This window comes from Bombus flavifrons, chromosome 13 (assembly GCF_040668555.2).
Source record: "Bombus flavifrons isolate JBK064 chromosome 13, iyBomFlav1_principal, whole genome shotgun sequence".
NCBI classification, from domain to species: Eukaryota; Metazoa; Arthropoda; class Insecta; order Hymenoptera; family Apidae; genus Bombus; species Bombus flavifrons.
The window spans coordinates 9,362,227-9,382,500 of record NC_138454.1 but is presented as its reverse complement, the minus strand read 5'-3'; the positions used below and the strand labels follow the sequence as shown (position 1 = coordinate 9,382,500).

Sequence of the window (20,274 nt, the reverse complement as noted above, 5' to 3'; positions counted from 1 at the left end):
AGAGTGTACTATGGAAAACCAACAGCTGAGAAGAAGAAGAAGCAAAGGAGGGAGGAAAAATCTCAATAAGGTTGCCGCATCGCGTCGGTAAGATAAAGAGAAAAGCAGAAAAAGAATAGATAACATATGGTGCACCGCACATATATGAAAATAAGAAATGCATACGCGCGCACAGCGGCGGAACAGCGAAACTGCTTGAACATTTTGAAGCGCAATAGCATTGATGTACGCTCCATATCGAGCGACCGGCTACGCCACGTGCTGGCGTGTGTTCAAACAAAGAAAGGAGACAAGGTCTTTATTATGATGCACCTAAAGAAAGACTTCTTTATAAGGATCGAGGAAGCACGGGCCAGTCTCTCTTCTTGTTAAACGTTCACGCTTCCAACCTGTTTCTGTACAATGTTTTTTCTTTCTTTTTGAGATCACACGATCTTAATATGAAAATCTTAATTTGGAGAGAGAAAACTTTAAAATGTTGAAAGGAAAAGGATTGTACGAATAGCATTTGTACGACTTTAACCAGAATCTTTGGTTTAATAGAAATTTAAAAAAGATCCTTTTAGGTAGGTGGTTGAACGAGGTTTGTAATAATGTCTAGAGAAAATACAGTGACCTTGGATAGAAAAGTAATTTTGTGAAAATCATTTCCAAATTCCAAGTCAAGGATGTTTAACGAACGATGCATCCCGCAGCAGAGGCACTCAGGGGTTATATATGCCTGTAGTTCTTAAATGCAACTGTATCCTGTTGTAACTTACTGTGACCTTGAGCTGTCTGAAGGCCGCTGTACTCATCGTCAGAATCGTCAAGTTTCTTTCATTTTTATCTGCTAAAGATACTGAAACAAAAGCGTAGCATTTGGTTTGAAACGTCAATGTAAATTGTGCTTCAGGCAATCTTGAAAGAAAACGATTTCTATCGATATAAGTATATCAAGCACCGACGATAAATATCGATATAGATGCATCGTCGAAGCCTTCTTGAAAAGAAAAATCTCGAAGCGGGACGATCTTCGTTTTCTGCAGCGCCCATTACCCAAAATTAATAATGTGAAAGATGGAGAGAGAAAAAACTAAAAATATCAACAACGCTGTGATTCAGTTCAAGGCCTCGAAATAAAATGTAGCATCGTTCATTAATATGAATGAGAAGTGCATCATAATTATGATCATCTCGTTTCCATATTGTATTGAAAAAGACACACACACACACACACACACATATAGTGGCGTACGTACATATAAAAATAAGAGAGCTTTTGTTTTGTTAGACCTAGCGAGGTGTTCCTGCTTTATAAGAATGAAAGAACGGTAACCTCTTATTTGGATTTAGAGAGCCAGACGCTTTCTGTGGCTTTAACCCGTATCCTCCTCTCCTTCCTCTTTTTTCCTTCTTCAATCCTTCTTCGTCACGTCCTTTTCTTCGCCTACGTTCCCTCTCTTTCTCTTTCTTTCCGTCCTCCTCGTTCTCTTTCTTTCTCAGCTTGAATCAATCGAAACAATGATTCGTCGTGGCCTTGCGATAACGGTACTATGTACTTCACTTTTCAGGCTTATGGCAGCGCGCGGAATTAACAGCCTGTGTGACACAATCGCCGGACACACTTCCTGCTGTATTATTTCTGACACGTGAGAGTCACTCTAAAGACCATAAAAAAAGGAAAAGAATGCGACGTAATTAAAACAAATTATACATCTGTTCAATTTCTTGAAACTAATTTTACTTTCTGTATGTTTAAACTCGTGGCACGTAGTTTCTGTACTAATTGAAATTAGCATATTTGAAACGGAACGGTTTGAAAGAGAATAACATTTCGAGACGATTTTAATCTGCCGAAAAATAAATCGATACAATAATTCGATTCGTATTTTATTTTGAATGTCGACAAGGCACCGATCGGTCTGACAGACTAAAAGCATACGTTACTTTCATTCACAAATACGTAAAACCGTTATCGGTTTGCGTGTGTTACATTTAAAGATACGAATTCGCGTTTGCGAACGATTATCTGCTAGGGTTAAGCTTGAAACGTAGTTTCATATCTAGATGCATAGAGTTATCTAATGGAACGACGCAGTAGTCCACAATTATTTCAAATATTAAGAATATGAATTATAAAAATTATAATTATATTTAGCTTCTATAGACTCTATAGACGCTATAGACTAACAAATTACGAGGACAATGATTAATATATGATAACTTGTAGCTTGTAATGTTTTGCTGACGATATTAACTGAATCGTGCAAAACAACGCAGAAACTCTTGAATAAAAACACGAATAGAACCCTTTAAATATAATGTAAGATATAATAAAAGACGCTTCTCAGGTTAGATTAAAAAATTTCTTAGGCATCTCCTCGAGCATCCTTGAATACAGTGACGATAAAGAACAACTGTATAGAATGGTGGCGCGGTTCGATGGCCGCGGACTATGAATCCGCAGAGAGGCCGTACCGTAAGAAAGAAGTTTCCCGACGAATTGTTGGGAACAAAGAGATGGAACACCGAGTCAATACACGGCCCAAGGTCATTGCTACCCGTCGCCGGCGCATCCTCGGAATTTCCGATTTTCTTGTCATCCTTTTTTTCCCCGTGCCATGCCGGTGCAGACGGCGTGCGCCGCGCGAGCCCACCTCGCCAATGAATAAGACACGAAGAATCCAGTGAAAGCCCGTTTCTACCCGCGATAGACGCTTTGTTTTCTTTTTTCTTCACCTGCTGTTGATATATGATGCGTGTTATGTACTTACTACAGACGAAGCGTGCAAGAGGGAAACACGTGGAACAGATGTCGTGCGGTGCAAACTGCGTAACCCTAAAGCGTACAGTTCACTCTCGAAAACTGAGTTGCGCAGCGAACAACTTCTAGTTGCGAAGTTGCAAACAGTCGCACACACGTTTCAGACCGCGTGAGTGAGTCATAACAGTAACTCATGATGTTTACAGACAATGAAACTTATTTTTAAAAATGGTCATGTTTCCGTTCACCTTGTTCCAATACTAAAGACAAAGGAAGGAATTTTATAAAATCGAAGGAACGTAGAAAACCATTTGGACGTTTATGTTTCGGTCGTGTTTTCATCGAACGACAGAAACCTTACGATATTCGGTAGGATGATAAGATAAACGATTGGATTCTTCTGATACTAAAGATAGATATCGACACCAGAATTTCAGGACATCCGTAGACATTAGATAAAACGAAATAACCATTTATGCGATACACCGAACGTTTATCGGGAATTGAACGACGCATATGCTTTATGTTTCGAAAGCTGAAACGATAAAACAGAAATTTTACGTCCTACCTTGTATATCCTCTGATTTCTACTTTAATTTTAAATTCATATGCCGCTTCAAGTATTAGTTACAAACGTGCATATTTATGAACATGTTTTTACACGCGTTCCGTGTAAATGTGTCTCACATGAATCTAATACGCTTAGAAGATCACGAGAGGCAAAAAAAGCACTTAAAACTTGATATACATCGTAGAATTATCGAGAAATATCGTTTCTTTCGAGCATTCAGGGTCAATAAAGAGGCAATTTGTAGAATGGTAAACAATATTATGTCAAGATAAACGCAATAAAGATCTAAACAGATGATTAGATTAAATACCGATTACGCTTTTGCAAAGGTTAACAGTCAGCGGTAAATGCAATCAATATGAATATTGTATATCTTATCGGCTTTTTCCAATCAGGCGTGAAATTTTTTTTCGGATGATCTCTACGTTAATATCATATAAGAAACATTCTCGTAACGTGGAATGATAACAATTGCAATGAGCTAGATCGTTAATTGCTGGATCGAAAGTTCGTCGAGTGACTTTCGCAGATTTTCGATTCGATATAAATAGCGGAGATAGAATGAAAGAAAACCTTTCAACGACATTATCGCGGAATCTTCCCGCGGGAAATTTAATCGGCGCGAAAGATAATCAGGTTAGAGGAAAATTTCGTTAAGGCTTGCATTCTTCCCATCGATAATTTCACGTTTGCGCGGCCAACTCATCCATTTCTAACTTAACCGGTAACTCTATCGACAATATTAAACTTCTCGGTCGACAGAGCGATCGTGCACGCATTTAAAATAAAGAAGAAGGTGTTTTCGCTAGAAAATTATTCAATCTCTTTTATTCAGATGTACACGTGTCTGGAATAGAAATAATTAATCATTTGTCTTATAATATCGAACAATATCGAAAATTACATTCGTAAAGAAATCTAATTTGAACTCTAATTTCAGTTTCTTATGACTAAATAAATATTATGTAGAATATGATGTTGCATCAGCGACTAACTGAACTAAACTAAACTAACTAAACTGGACTAAACTGAATTAAAAAACTGAATGCTCGCTCAAATAACTATATACTAAAAAAGTCATAGAGCAAGGAGTTAACATCGACCATGAACGTTGAAAACGACGCGATGTTCATTTATTCTTCCCAATTGAAACCGACAACCGAACTAAACCGAACCGATCGTTTTGCCACTGTTCGCGTAGATGTTCGATTCATATTGACCAGCATCCCAAATGGCACCGAATGAACTACTCTATCAGAATCGTAAATTGAAACGATCGTAAAGATTCATGAAGCGTCGTTAAATAACACTTATGTTAATGATCGTTCGCGCACACATACGCGTACGACGACGCACAAAATTGTTTCAATCTAGTAGAAATGTGACAACCGTCGTAATAAAAGCACATGGACACATGGCTGACGGCCAACGGTACAAAAATTCTTGCCGATACTAATTTGGTCCCGATGTCGAGGTATAATCCTCCACGTTCCACGTATTATTGTTCTCGGCTCCATTGAATAAGGAGTTGCGGCCATCTTCGACTAAACTTCATTCAACGGAGCCAACACATACCACACGCATCATGTGGTAACCCAATACAAACACGTGACAAGCGCGCGATTATTCGGGATGCTGTTACAGCGAAATCACTATCGAGTAGATTAAGCTGAAACTATCGAAGTTCGCGAGGAGTCGCGTAGCACCTGTTTCAAGGACCTCGGCGAACCTTGCGTTCGTGTACCGTAGCCATCTAACCAGAAATCAATTTTAATCGATTTCATGCTCGGCCAGCCATCTAAACTCTTCGGTGAACCGAATGTACGTATTTGTTTGGAAATTTTGATACTTCTATTAAGTTCTAGATGGCTACACCATAGACTAAGAGCTAGTACACGATATAACATAATAGGCTTCCCCTTAACCTTTCGCTAACTCGATATAACAGGTAAGGTTAGTATAATAAAGTTGATATAAGCAGCTTAAAAAGTGCTAGTAAATACGCTCTAATTTCCACTAGAGGTCGAACGTACGAGTTCCATACGAATTGACTACAATTCCTCATTTTTTTTTGTTTTTTACTGTTCGAGCATTTTCACGCCGGCTAATTTGCAGTAGAATTATCGTATCGATTCCAAATATGTATAAAACAATCGTTACGTTATAACGTGGACAACGGCAATCCATGCAAATGTGTTGCACACGTATCACGATGCCATTTAGTGAGCCATTAATCGCATAGGTTGAAAATTATCAGGCTCTTATATTTGATACAGCGTAAAACGAAGAAACGAGCATTCTTCCGACAAAAATTACCGATTGCATCGATAAAGAATTTCCGTGGCATAATCGAGAATCTACACGCGACCGATAATTCACATGCAAAAGAAAGTGTTCCATGAACGAATCACGTACATGTCTAGGTACGTATGTATATTCTTTGCATATTTGATGTATATTTCATGTATTCTTTTTGTATTCATAGAATGTTGTCCATCGTTTAAGTGGCGCCATTTATAAGTTGTCGTTTAAAATGACGAGTGGCTACAGAAGCGTGGAAAACATATTTCAAGCACATAGACGATACTTCTCTAAGAATACAGACGATCGTATATTTCGATAAAAATATTAGTTATTCTTAATTCTCAAGGTAAGTCTTCAAATTCTATATGATGACTATAGTGCCGGTCAATTACATATGTACGTGTGCGTAGTCGTACAATTTCATTTCGTAATAATTTCATTTCGTTCCTGTCGGATTTCATTTCGAGTTCACAACTTTATTGACATATATACACATATATATATACACACACATACACACACACAACTGAGGATACGATCGTGATCGACTACAGCGATAAACGAGATATCGGTAATCTCCATGATGTAAAAAAAGGATGAAAGACGCGCTATGTTGCAGTTCGATATGTCACGCGCGATAATCGATAACTCTCTTCAACGACTAACCCTATACGGAAAAGGGTTAAATAGATGATCGTGAACAGTGGCGTTCGCGAGAAGGCAATCACGTGTTTGACCCACGATCGACGGAACACGCATCGCGGGTCATGCAATACAGTCACGACTCCGCGCGTCATCGCGTGTATTGACAAAATGTTTTCTATTGCATATCACATGCAAGGCGGTACACGGTGATACGGCCTTAACTTGGATTACATGCAGAGACGACGTAAATCAACGTCTTTCATGATAACAGACCCACAGAAAAAAAAAATAAAAATAAAAAGAGAAACAGCGAAGGATCACAGATTTTACAAACATTTGCCAAGTAGCTCACACACGATAATGTTTACGTTTTGCACAATCTGTTTACTCTAGAATACAACGTAGTAAAGTCTCCTGATCTTTACAAACTGACCTTTTCCTGAAAAACAAGTTTTTTAACTGCATTGATAAAAAGAAATAGAAGTTCGAAGTGCTACTTCCTGTCTGAAAAAAGATATTTATTATCGACGAATTTACTCAGCAGAAGGTACACAGCACAAATGTACATGTAGAATTAAGCAAATGTTCGTATTGCGATAATGTCGTACATTTAGAAAAATCAACATGCTCGAACATTGACTAGGGTTCAAATCTTCGATTGATAAAAGGTCTGAAAATTTCAACGAGAAGGTGATATCAATGGATGTACACTTAATTCAGAATAGGGACACGGAAAAAGAAACGTAACAGCAAAATCGAATATTTACGACGTTTACGTTCTAAGTCGATTCAGGTATATGCATTAAATGTGTATGTATAGTCTCTGCATTTGAATTTCACAGTTCGTATCTCGCTATAAAAACTGAAGATAGACGACACGTAACGTACGTGAGCGTAAAAAGATCAACGTTTGGATACGAATAAATACTATGCGCGACTAACAATATATTGTATAGAAACGAACGTCAAAAAATAAAAAGCAAATGAGAAGTAAAAACAAGGAGATTGCGTATTATACTTTTTCTACAAAGATTCGCAATGGTACAAGCGCGAGGTACGTGGGTCCCAAAAAGCTGTTGATCTCCGGCTAAGTGTAAATAGCGAATGTACGCACTTGGAATACCAAGTGCACCATAAACACAAACATTAGTGATAAGGAAACGAGTGACGTTGCGTCGTTTCCCTCTTTATCTCGTCGACATGGATTTAACACGTTTTACGCGACGATCAAAATATCTCTCGCTGATAATACGATGTAAACATTGAGCCTTGATAGAATTTCGTATGGTACGATTTAACAAGAAACGTATATGTAAATATGTAGGAAGAATACCATTTTATCGTTATTTTTCGTAAGTATTTCAATTTTATTCCAACACGACGCCTTTATGCACATAGTTCGTAAGAAACATCGTCGACTTACGTTCCCTTTAGTCGTCGTGCAACGACGATATCTCTTCTCCCTTGTCTTCCATTGAATGCACAGGAAGATATGGCTTTAATAAATCACGCAGACCTCTCGAATAGGGATAAGAATCCGATAGTGCATTGTAAGCAATAAACATTTCCATAAAAAAGAAAATTTGATTTCATGAATTTCTCAATACTTTGATCATTTCCATTAGCCCAATTCACAAAACATCTTTAAACTTCATATCGGAAACCTGAGAAAGAAACACATTCTATTAAATTCTATTTCGATGCTAAGCTAAAATAATCGACGGTAGACACGTTGCGGTCCGATATAAAGTGAGAAAGGTAATGCAATCCAGATATCATTCGGCCAGTTATTTCTACGGAAAGTGACCGCGGATTTGTTTCTTTGTTCCTGAACACGTTACTTACCAAGAGAACGCTATCGATCCATATGTTACGGTAAACGTAAGATCGCGACTAGGAACCAAAATATTCGAAGATATTTCGTGTACGCAGCAACCGAAAAATTTCAAGCAGACATCCGCAACGGGAGGAACAAGCTCACACACGATCGCCTAGTGCGTATATTCATACATCCGCGTATTTCCCCCACGAGTAAGGGAAAGAAAGAGAGAGAGAGAGAGAACAATGACTCTAAAGACGTCGCGTTGCGCGCGTTTTCTTCGCAACAAGTTTTACATTACACGCCGCGGCGTGGCGGGACTGAACGACGAGCAACGGCGTGTTCTCGCTTAGCATACAGATAACTCTTTCGTTGAGCAAGGTGCACGATCGTTTTATAAATAATTCGCGCGGACGTCTAAAAGCGCCAAGATTGTTGAACCACGAGCAAGATTGCATGCAAGAGCAACGAGTAATTATATACAATATAACGGTGCCATGCACACCACGCGAAGAAAGAAACGGATCGCGATAAGAGTGAATGCGTTGCTGCGAATATTTTTTTCTAATCGCGTTGAAGCTATTGGCGAGATCTTTTAGGTTTGAAATAAAAGATTTTATTAAAAAAAACTTCGCTCTTTTAATATCGTTACGTTAAGATTTATGAAAATTTAATGGCTAATTGGCCATAAATCAGGACTAAATGTGACCAGTTAACAAGGTAGGCTCTATACCAGGAATACACATAATCCTAAGCCAGACAACCATAAAAGTGAGTCCTTAATATCCTAAATACCTGAGTTTTGTTCTATGAAAACAAATAATGGTGGGGAGAACAAACACGTTAACGTAAATATATAAACCTAACTAAGTACGGCTACTGATTCATGGTAAATAATACAAAAGGAAAACGCACGAATTGCGTAGCGTACATGTGGCGGTGCGTTGGACAAGCGTATGCATGAGTACGAATGAATCATACTTCCGAGCAAATCGTTGCACGACGATTCAATAACCCAGCTGGCTTTTTTGCCGTGCAGATTTACATTTCATCGCGACGACTCGTTGAACATAATTAGTGATCCGCGCGTACTGACAACGTTCGACGAACCGAGATAACCATGATAATAGGAAATCTAAACCTTAAATTCCAGCATTTTGACTAGCTTTCTAAAACGTATTACGAAAGACAAGTACTACATTATCAAATCGATGAACACAAAGCGAATAGCCTCTTTCCTATTAGAGCTCGTTGTTGGTGGTCAGCGTTTTCTTTCATCCTTGTTCCCCCTAAACTCCTCCTTCCTTGTATCTACATATATATCTGTATGTATTCCAGACTCGAGTAAACATATACATATGCGTGGTTATATTTACGTATAGTATGTACGGCTTCGACTATTGGCTCGTCAACTATGAGTAAAATCAAACAAAAACGACGATGCACTACGCGAGAGCGACGAAAACACTACGTCTTTCTCTGCTTCTTATTTACCTCGTAATTACATTAGGAAAAATAATAAAAAGAATAAGCAAGGGGAGATATGCGTGTATCATTTTATCGATACTTGGAATAGCCGCGAACTTAAATTTCGTGTAAAGATGACATGTTCCAGGTATATGTCATAATCAAGCGTAACCCATTGTTTTCGATATCTATCGTAGCGAACGTTCGATTTGAAACATTTCAATTATATGCGTGGAACAGTGAATGGACTTCATATTTATCCGTGTCCCTATTATTCCAAGCAATGGCCACCGGACAAGCAGACCAATGGCGCGTGGCAAGGACTTCAAATACAATCCGGAATATATGTTCCAGATAAAGAATATAATCCAATCTGTAACGAAGCATCGCATGGGATCGTCGGAATCAGTAGAAAAAAGCCAGTATCGTGATCTAATCAGTTCGTCTGGTCGTTTTGAAAAAAAGAAATAATGTTTTTTTAAATACACATTAGAATTGCTATATCCTAAGTCTTCAGTTTGATTTTTTTTTTTTTAATTACGTAAACTCTTCTGTTGTACAATCGTTACAATGCAAAAAAAATGAGAGAACGATTTGAAAAAAAAAGCGAAGTCAAGTTGCGTAGGTCACGCACGTACAACGAACCAGTGCAGCGGTAGAGTGATAAATGATAGCGAGGTTTTTGATCGCAAACCCGCGCCGAGCCCCACTACCATGAGAGCCGAGTTTAATCAAGTGCGTGCGAAGAAAATAATATGTGCGTTAGTTTATAGTTCGGTAATAAAGAACGTTTCTAACGGAAGTTTACTTGTGTCGTATAACTGTACGAATTATGAATGGGAATCTTCGTGTAGTTTGTCACGTTTTACCAGCTATTATGACTAACTAGAAATACGTTCCTGGAATTAAAGGTCGTTCGTAACTTTTCCCGATGTTGCAAGATTTTCTTTCACGTACGAGAACGATTACAATTAAGTACAATCACCGCTAAACATTTGGCAATATAGTAATTTTAGCACGCATATTTAGCTGAAAATCGTTAATAAATTACCATTGTGTAGAAATACATCCGTTATATTACCGAATACGCGTAAAAATAGCGTATAAAAAGAAAAACGAAACTGGACGTTATTTATAGATCCCTATAAAAGTGTCACAATTGTTTTCGGTTATACTTTTTCGGTATATTTGATAAATATAGATCAGAAAAGAATGTTACATAAATAACAGTCGTTCGACAATTTATTGTTAATTATTAAAAAGTTATAAGAAAGATAGGAAAATAGCGATAAAAAACTTCAGGTAACTATTACACGTAACAATAAGAATAGTAAAGTTTATTTGTCAACTCTATTTCGTTTCAATGAATTTTTTGTATCAACTTACTTAACATAATTTTCCTTACGAAATTCTCTGTGCAAGTCTAATAATATGAGACCTAATTACAACTTTGCAGACTGAAATACTGTTCCTCTCATACGTCATATTCTTAATACAACTATAAAAGACCACTGTTTATACAGCATTTTATTTTTCTTATTTATATTCGTAAAACTTACTCGAAAGGTTTGGCCGGCAAAACTTATAATACACATCCAGTATAGACGAGGGTTTACGCTTGCGTACATGTATAACGCAAACGCGTCGAATATAACCCTTCACCTTATCCCAACCGCTAGCGACTCAGCAGGGATAAGTTTAAAGATTGTAAGAGGCATTGCCCTGACTGGCGTGGTCGCCAGCGAGCAGAGCCTCTGCTGGGAAATGACAGAGGAAGAAAAAAAGCAAGAGAAAAACAAGACCCCCTCGGAGCGTTCTGGAACATGCGTTGGCCAGCCTGCTAGATGGTTCTATCGCGCGCAGCCCAGCTGACAGCCCAATCAGCTGTAAACGTACACAAAAGCGTCGTCCAACAGGTCCACGGAGGACGCGTTCATGGAAACAGAAAATTCGATGCGTTTGCTTGCTTGAAATATTCAACGACTATAACAGAATTAAAAAAGACTTAAAAAATTGGCTATATCGAAGCGTAACGCGTTACGGAGAGATAATAACAACAAGCCACTAATTAGTCATAATTATACTAGAATTCCCACTTTTAGAAAATTTAAATAACTGTGTATAACGATTAGAGAGACGATCATTACAGGTAGTCTTTTTATTCGAGAGTATGTATTCCGTGGAACTTCTTTTATACATAATACACGAATAGCTAAAATATCGGTATCGTGTTACTCAACGTGTATATTTTGCTTTGTTCGGTGGACGTCGAAGTTTAAGACTAGAACTACAGAACTTGTATCACGGAACTCAAGATGAAGAATTTATAAAAAAAATATAATATAAAACTACAAATTATAGATGCACCGTTGTACATTATAAAATTTCTATAAAGAATTGCGAATTTCGAGCAGTCTGGTAGTCCTTGTATTAATATCACGGAAACACTTCCTCGTAAAAAAGCAAATTTGGTACAATAGTGTAAATATCTTAACATCAAACACAATAATATGAAATAAATTTACCGAAAACTTATTTGACAGCGTCCTAAAAGAACTTTTGTTATTGAGGAGGCAGAAAAAGCTCATACACAAAATTAATTACATAAAATTAACTAACAACTTTCTAGGGAATTACTTCTAGGAAATTTTTGGGTAAATGCTTCTTTATAAATAAGAATAGAATTAAAGTGTATCGTAAAAGTATATTATCATTCATTCATAAAAGAAAACAAAAGATTTGTATTTGTTAAATGGTGTAAGAATATTTTTGCAGAGTACTGTACATATGGTAGGTGTATATTGGTATGGCCAATAGCATGGTTACGAAGGAACGAGCGAAGAACTTTCGTTGCGCGAATCAAAGTGACTGTATAGCAGCTTGGTTTGGTCGCTGTTGCCTGGCTAGACAGGAATCAAGCGAGGCTACACCACTGCAGCTTAAATAAACACCGGGAGAGGAACAAGCGCGGCGCACAGCAGCAGCTTCGAGTTTAGTTAATTCGGGTCATCGTCCTTCGTAACTCGTCGCGCATATTTAATTTTCCATGTAAAGCGTCCTGTGGACGAACGCATCACGCGGATGTCGCTTTCAAAGCGAATTGCACCTTAATATGCACTTTGTGTGTATGGACACCGTCCATACACCAAACGGTTCTCGGGCTATTAAATTCGAAAGGCGCTCGATCGACTCGAGAAACCCGTAGTCAAATTGTACTCAATCGGTACAAGTACAAGGAAAGTAGATCTATATACTATTCCCTTTTAGAGAATTTCTGTTGACGGTATGATTTTTATAGTAAGAGTCAACTTGTATCATCCATTTACTAAAAGACACAACTAGGAAAAGTCCATTTTTCAAAAGATCGTTTTAAACTTGAAAATTATTAATAATTCCATTATCTAGTAATAAAAAAGAATTTCTTTTCTTTTATTGTTGGGATAATAGACTTTGGGTTTTGAGGATCTTTAATAAAATACTATTAAATAAGGAATTGATACAATTTTTGCATTGTAATATTCCTTTCGTTAAATAATTCGATATTAATAAGTAGTATCGTTCTTATAGAAAATAAAAATAAAATATTAATCAAATAAAATAAAAGATTAATGAAAAATAAATAAAAGATTAATTTTTGTAGATACTTCAGAATTGACAATTTTTTAGATGTCACTCTTTTAACAAATCGACGATACGTAAATGTTGATGTAAGCTTGGCCAAATATTTACGATAGAAAAATCGATCGAAGTTTGGTGGTCTCGGGTGGAAACACACAGAGGGAAGAAGCAAAGCGTTACGTCAATTCCCTCTACCACTTATTGTTAGCCTTTACCACAGGTACTATGCTGGATATTATGTATGTACGGTTTTTTCAGAGCGATCGAAGCCATTCTGTACGAACGCGTTCACATACAGCAGAGAGAAGAAATGTCGCAAAAGGGTACCCGCGTACTAAAAGATAACAGTTTGAACGTTTTTAAGACGCGGCGGTTGAATCAGCTGTGAATGTGTACAAAACAAGACGGCGCGCATTATCTTGGTGAGATTGCCGGTTAAGTATCAACGAAATTATCACCACTGACGCGGAATATTACGATGTCGTTGACATTGTAAGTGAGAAGCGATTTAAAAAATTTGAATAAAAAAAAGTCGACAAATAAAAATGTATTCGAAAAAGAAACGAGGTATACATACGAGAAGCTGATGGAAATGTAATGAGATGTTAAATGAGTGTAAACTAAGTGTACAATGATCAATTAACAATGGAATAATAGATTCTTGTCCTACGCACACGTGCGGACGTGACGACAGAGCTATTCGATATGGCAGATTATGCACTGTTACTAAGCGAAGAAAAATTGTAATTAAAGTGTACCATCAAGGTAGAAACGAAATGGAACGAGTCGATTGTAAAATTTCAGATAAACGAAGTAACGGGAAAAATCGTATGGAAACGCCACACAAAATGACGGCCCTGATCTTCTCGTGGAAGGCAGCTGACAGGCCCCCGTCAGCTGAGAGCGTACACAAAGTCCAATGCCGTATGCGCACGTACTTTTAATCTGCGGCCTATTTCCAAGGGAGAGTTCACTGTCGTGCAAAATTCACATACGTTTGCACAACCCAAGATGATACTATTCTAATCACCTGAATGATTGCACATCAAATAAACAAACTTAAAGAAGAAAAAATAGTATTGCGTCGTTCCAAGCACAGGCTGACCGAATGAAAACAGCATGGACGTTTCCTCGAATCGCGTTTCAAACATACTATTATTTGTAAAAAAATATTAACTCGAGGTAATGTACGAAATTGAAAGTTTTCAACGAATAACGATCCTTCGATTCGACGCAGATATCGTAAATAACAATTCCTGTGATAAATGCATCTATTGCACTTTCAATTGTCCAGGATACATTCGAGTACTAAATCATGTTTCACGGGACAGAGGAGATCACATAGGAAAATAGCAGTGGTGTTGAAGGAAGTGTCTGTAATGTTTTCAAAGCAAAGAAAAAACGTGTGCATAGATGAAGAGGGTGCATCGAAACAAGGGTTTACGCACCTCCATATGCATCCGTGGCCGCGGCAACGAGCGACGATGTGTGTCCTCGGCCTCTTCTCCGTCTCGAGCTTTTGATCACGGATCACGGCTTCTTCGTCTTCGCGAAATGCCACAAACAACGACGACGACAACTCGTTTTGATCATCACTAACGCGAAACAGTCGCATCCAGCGAGCACCGTACTGCTGATCGGCTCGGCGTCGTTCGATTTATTTCGGTTCGTCCGCAGGCGGGACGATATACGATGACCTATGCGCATGCGCTATTTGCATTCGTCTATCTCCGGACATCACCGCCAGATATCGCTTATGAACAAATGCGTGTTACCTATCTTCTATTTTTTATTACATTACCAAACGAAACGCGGGAGATTTCAGGATGTTTAAATGAGTAAACAAGTGAAGTACCGCTGCATTCGAAGCGTTTGATTCGTGTGTGACTGTAAGTAACTTGAATAAACTTATATATTGCACAAATGAAACGAATGAAAATTTTAATCGCATAGATGTACTACATGCTCGTATTTTCATAGTTTGAAAGAAATATGAATACTGATTGTTTCGTGTAGCCCATATATTTTCATGCGCGTGGGCAAAACGTTTACTTTCACAAGACAATCTGTATCGTATGCGAATAGAAACAGGAATGCAGAAGAAGGAAAGGTACTTTAATTGCGAGCTTGAAAAAAGGCACATTAAAGCTCGTTTTACAATATTTCATCGTTTAACAATTTTTCTCCTTTTTTTCTTCCATTTAAAAATGTGATTCTAATTTAGGTCGTGTTTCACTTTCGTGTAAAATCACGAAAAAACGCATTGCATGTTTATCTGTCTGGAAAAAATATATATGTATGTTAAAACTATGTAGGAAAGCTACCTTTATTACTTCTTTCATTTCTTTGCGCAATTCTATTAGCTATTACATATCTCTGACAAAACTATTACAAAAGTTTACTATGCTGGATGTTTTTTTGTAAGAATATGTGAATGGCTTTCACACATATCTTAGTATTATAAAGTAAAAAAGTCGAAGTCGAGAACATAAGAAAGTACGGAAGTTCAAGAAATGAAAACGCTATCAATCATATAAAAACAAAACAATTTTAACGATTCGAACTTTATTCGAATCCTTCGAATTAATAAAGCTAATAACTGTCCATTTAATGGAATATAAATTTTCGTAATGCTCTTGCGCTCTTAATTCTCTAGAATTTGTTAAACAAATTTTGCGAATTGCTATAACGTAAAAAATACGTTTAAAGACACCATTCATCTCTCTTTTTTCGGGCAGACCTACAATTTTAAATGCTCCATAAATGCGCTATGTCTGCCACCCTCTCCCTCTTTCTTGATACATTCTACATATTTATTTTTTACTGATCATTCACACGATCAACATTTCTCTCGACTTTCACCATACAAGCGCAGCATGAAGGATAACAACAAAGCAGTAGTACATAAAAAACTTATTTTTTACGTTTGTTTATTCAATATGTATTTTCTTATAAAGTGATGTCCTACTAATTAAAAGTAAATGAAAAAATGTTCACCAAACAATAGTTAATATATTCATTAAAATTCTTCGTCTCATTAAGGCAACTAATTTGTTTAGTTTCATTTTACATATCTAGAGTAAATGATATATAAAGTATATGTAAAACACTAATATATGGTTATTTTTATTTTCTTGTTACAAGCCTTACATATTTAGAATATAATATGTATACTTTGTATATATACTCTTGTAATAAAATTGGTTATTTTGTATTCGATTCTAGAGATAATAAATATATCTAACGTGTAATGTTAGTACAAGAGAAGTGCGTGCAGAGGGTGGCAGCAGGGTGCGCATTTGGGAGTGCTATTGTTCCAGGGATTGACCAATCCCCACTTTCTATATCGTCTCACATAGTGACATTTAACTGTATTGCTTTAGTGTCCACAGAGCACGCTTGTTGTTGTTGTTGCTGTTGCTGTACCTGCTGTTGTACCTGTTGTTGAACTTGTTGTTGCACCTGCTGTATTGCTTGAAGCTGTATTGTTTTTGTATCTACAGTGCACGTTGTTTGTTGCTGTTGAGGTTGCTGCTGCTGCTGCTGTTGCACTTGTTGCACTTGCTGCTGCTGCACTTGTTGTTGTTGCACTTGTTGTTGCACTTGTTGCTGCTGTACCTGTTGCTGTTGTTGTTGTTGTTGCTGCTGCTGCTGCTGCTGTTGTTGTTGTTGTTGTTGTGCTTGTTGAGCAGCAGCTTGTGCAGCTTGTCTCTGTTGCTGCCGAAGTATGCTGGGCGGGGGATCCATGTGTTGGCGTTGATGTAATAACAAATGATTCTTCTGATAAAACGCTTTTCCACATTTATCGCACACGTGTGATCTTATATGGCAGCTACCATCCGTATGACGTCTTTGATGTTGAGACAAGCCATGTTTCTGCGCGAAACCACGACCGCAATCGGGACATACGTGTGGTTTTGGTTTCGGACCTGTTCCTACAGGTGGTGATGTTTGCGTTGCACCATGCATATGGCTGACACCGGGATTTCCGATGGGTCCATTCATCTGTAAACCCTTTGATTGTATACGCATTTCGTATATTATGCTAATGTTGATAATACCTGATGAGTTCCAGAAGTGTTGGGTGTAAGGAAGTGTCCAGGGGTTTGTTGGAAAGCAGCTGCTAACCCACAGAGATCTGTTACAAGAGTACGATCACCAGAATGTAACCTTAAGTGCAGGGTAAGAGCTTCCCGGTTTGAGAAGTCCAATCCACATTCCCTGAAACATTAAATTTAACATATGCAGAAGATTTTAATATAGACAGACATACACATTTAAACTATATGTTATTGAAATTATTGTTTACCTGCACATAAGAGATTTTTCGTCTGTGTTCGTATTATTGTTATGTATCTTCGAATGGGTTACCAGGTCTGTTTTTCGAGGAAATGCTTCTCCACAAACAGTACAAGCAAATGGAGTTTCTCCTGTATGTAAGCGCATGTGTGCTAGTAGTGTTCTCTTTTGGAGAAATTCTTTCCCACAAACAGTACACGAATGTGGAACTCTGCCATGCAAACGACCATGATTCACTAACTCAAACTTTCTCTGGAAGGTTGCTCCGCAGTCGTGACAAACAAATGGATGTAAACTGCCATGGAAGCGCGAATGCATTGTTAGGTGATCCTTTTGAGAAAATGATTCTCCACATTCTTCGCAAACAAAAGGTCTCTCCCCTGAGTGGAATTTACTATGTGTCACTAAATGACGTTTTAAAGGAAATGATCTTCCACACTCTTGACAAACAAACGGACGTTCTCTCGTATGTACTCGCGTGTGCGTTACAAGGTGGTGTTTTAGTGTAAAAGACTTTTTACATTCTCTGCATTGGTATGGTCGGTCCGCACTGTGAAGGAGTAGGTGGGTATGAAGACAGTGTTTGTGTGCAAAACTTTTACCACAATGAACGCAAACATGAGGTCGTTCTCCTGTATGTACCCTTGCATGTGTTGTAAGGTGATGTTTTAGAAGAAATGACTTCCCGCATTCTGAACAAGAATACGGTCTTTCTTTTGGTACTCTGACCTGACTTCCCATATCTTGTTGTTGCTTGACCTTTGTTTCGATTTGTGTAGTGTTCACATGCGTTAAAACATGCCCAAAGTGAGCTGTACTATCTGTCTGGCTCGTTGCCACATTGTTTACATTGGATTGGTTTGAAGCAGCAGCTGCTCTTTTCATTAAAATTTCATTGCACTCTTCTGCTGTGAGCTGTAGTGGTCCAAGAGGTGTCATGAAATGCTTACTCATAGCGTGTTTATCAGCTGTAGTAAAAACTAAAGTATTTGAAAAAAGAGATGGTGGGGGTGTTGCATGTGCAGCATCACAATTACAACCTCCCTTGTCGCATGTTAATGAAAATACGTCGTGATGTTTCTTAGTACGAACATGTGTGCCGTGTGTTTGATTATGAGCTCCAGCTGTATGATGCGTTGTCGGGGTCTGTTGACAAGTTTCATTCATAGTGAACATGGGTCTACGATGTGTACTATTGGCAACTTTAGTTGGTTTAATGTCAACCTGTATCTTCTGACTGGATCCTTGGTCCTGATTATTATTCACAGCATAACTAATATTTGTAGTAAGTTCACCCTGTGCATTTTCTCGGGTTTCTGCTCCAGGTCCACCAAAGGACCAAGCATACCCAAATCCTGTGCCTACGTTGCCAGGGGTGGTGCACATGTTTGACAGAGGAGTAACGGAGGGGGTGGGCTGGCTGGACGCACTGCTCGTGGGCCCCTCCGTCTCTGTCAACGTATTGTCTGCACCATTTCTTTCCACTACAACAAACTGGTCGGCGGGAAATATTTTGAAAGGTTCTAAATAAACGTACCCGTCACACTCCAGTATCTCAGCTGTGGGTTTCAAAATTGAGAATCATATCTGCCTGAAGCGGCTCTAAGTTACTATAATATTTGACCCCTTGATATTAATAGACAGTTTATGGATAATCAAGATTCATAAAATAAAATATGAAAGGTGATTAACACCATGTGTATGTCATCTGTCACATAAAGTATAACAAATGCTTGGTGTGTTCCCAAGTGTTGCTTTGTCAGACTTAGGAACACACAGTGTTTAGGTGAGGCGAGAGTGCCTGAAGAATTGGAGCAGGCGGCAGAGGGGGCCTGTGCGCTGTAAACCAGGTTCCGTAAATCTAGTGTCGTTCTCGTATTGTTGTCACCGCGCCACCGCGCGCCAATGAAAAAGATATAGTGGTCGGTTGATTTTCAATATATTTGAGTTCGTAAGTTATTCTTCGTTTCGGTGTTCGGGCCCGCGGCGTCCACGGGTCTTGAAAGACAACCTCCACCTTCCTCTCACGGCACTCCCACACGCTCACTTACACTTCACCTTCTTTTCTCGTATTTCGCGGCACTGAACCTATACTTTGACATACATACACAAGCGGCCGATGGTCATTAATTTTACAGAATTGCATATTTTATTGTCCATACAAAATAGCCTCATATATCGGCCATTTTATTTGTAAACTACCAAAAAACAATGCTGCCAATGCACGCGCGGTTTTGGAGGGAGCAAACCTGGCATAGCGTCATCGAGTACTTCCGTACTGGCAACACTGTACCGCCGACGCGATTTCTTCCACCATATTTAAATGTTCACAGGTTACAAGTTATTACTCTTCTTTCCAACAATCTTTTTATTACTCGTTCGTCTCTTGACAAAAAGGTATATTGAAATTTTTTCATATAACGATGTTTCATTATAAAATTTCTATGTGCAATTACTATAGCTACAAGTGGAAAGTGAAAGGTCTATTTTAACATAGCGATAACCCATAATTATAGGTTTCGTAGTAATCAATTATCTCCTTCAGGATGTAAAGGGGAAAACAAGTATGAGGTGATTACATCCAGTGTCAACAACGCTAATTACACTATAACTACTTTCCACGTGTGAAAATAATTATCATATAATAGATATAACCATTATTCCCTTTTTTTAAATTCATTTTTCTGTACACAGATAATGTTATTAAATATCAAACTTCGGGTATCTCATACAAAGTTAAGTATATATAACTAAAAATTGTTACTCCGATAAAAATCATTATAAATTGCATTTATAATGTACTTC

At 38.0% G+C, this 20,274-nt stretch overlaps 2 protein-coding genes across 11 annotated transcripts in view; one reads left to right on the top strand and one right to left on the bottom strand.

Moving 5' to 3' along the window:
• The window catches only part of Ypel (Yippee-like), a 23,902-nt gene extending 4,173 nt beyond the window's left edge, over positions 1-19,729 (bottom strand). The window contains exons 1-5 of one of the 10 annotated variants that reach the window (XM_069125983.1): positions 17,480-19,729; positions 17,232-17,391; positions 14,619-17,184; positions 7,690-7,930; positions 1,319-1,643 (exon numbers count right to left, since the gene is read on the bottom strand). In XM_069125983.1, coding sequence (XP_068982084.1) covers positions 16,522-17,184; positions 17,232-17,391; positions 17,480-18,855 — 2,199 coding nt within the window. In that variant the 5' untranslated portion in view covers positions 18,856-19,729 and the 3' untranslated portion in view covers positions 1,319-1,643; positions 7,690-7,930; positions 14,619-16,521. Of the gene's footprint in view, positions 842-1,241; positions 1,644-2,756; positions 2,930-7,689; positions 7,931-10,861; positions 11,536-14,618; positions 17,185-17,231; positions 17,392-17,479 lie in introns of those variants that run through there. The other 9 variants (XM_069125985.1, XM_069125984.1, XM_069125981.1 and 6 more) reach the window with 9 other exon arrangements.
• Positions 1-20,274, top strand: part of LOC138186288 (uncharacterized) — a 356,044-nt gene that overhangs the window by 315,144 nt on the left and 20,626 nt on the right. The window lies entirely within an intron of this gene.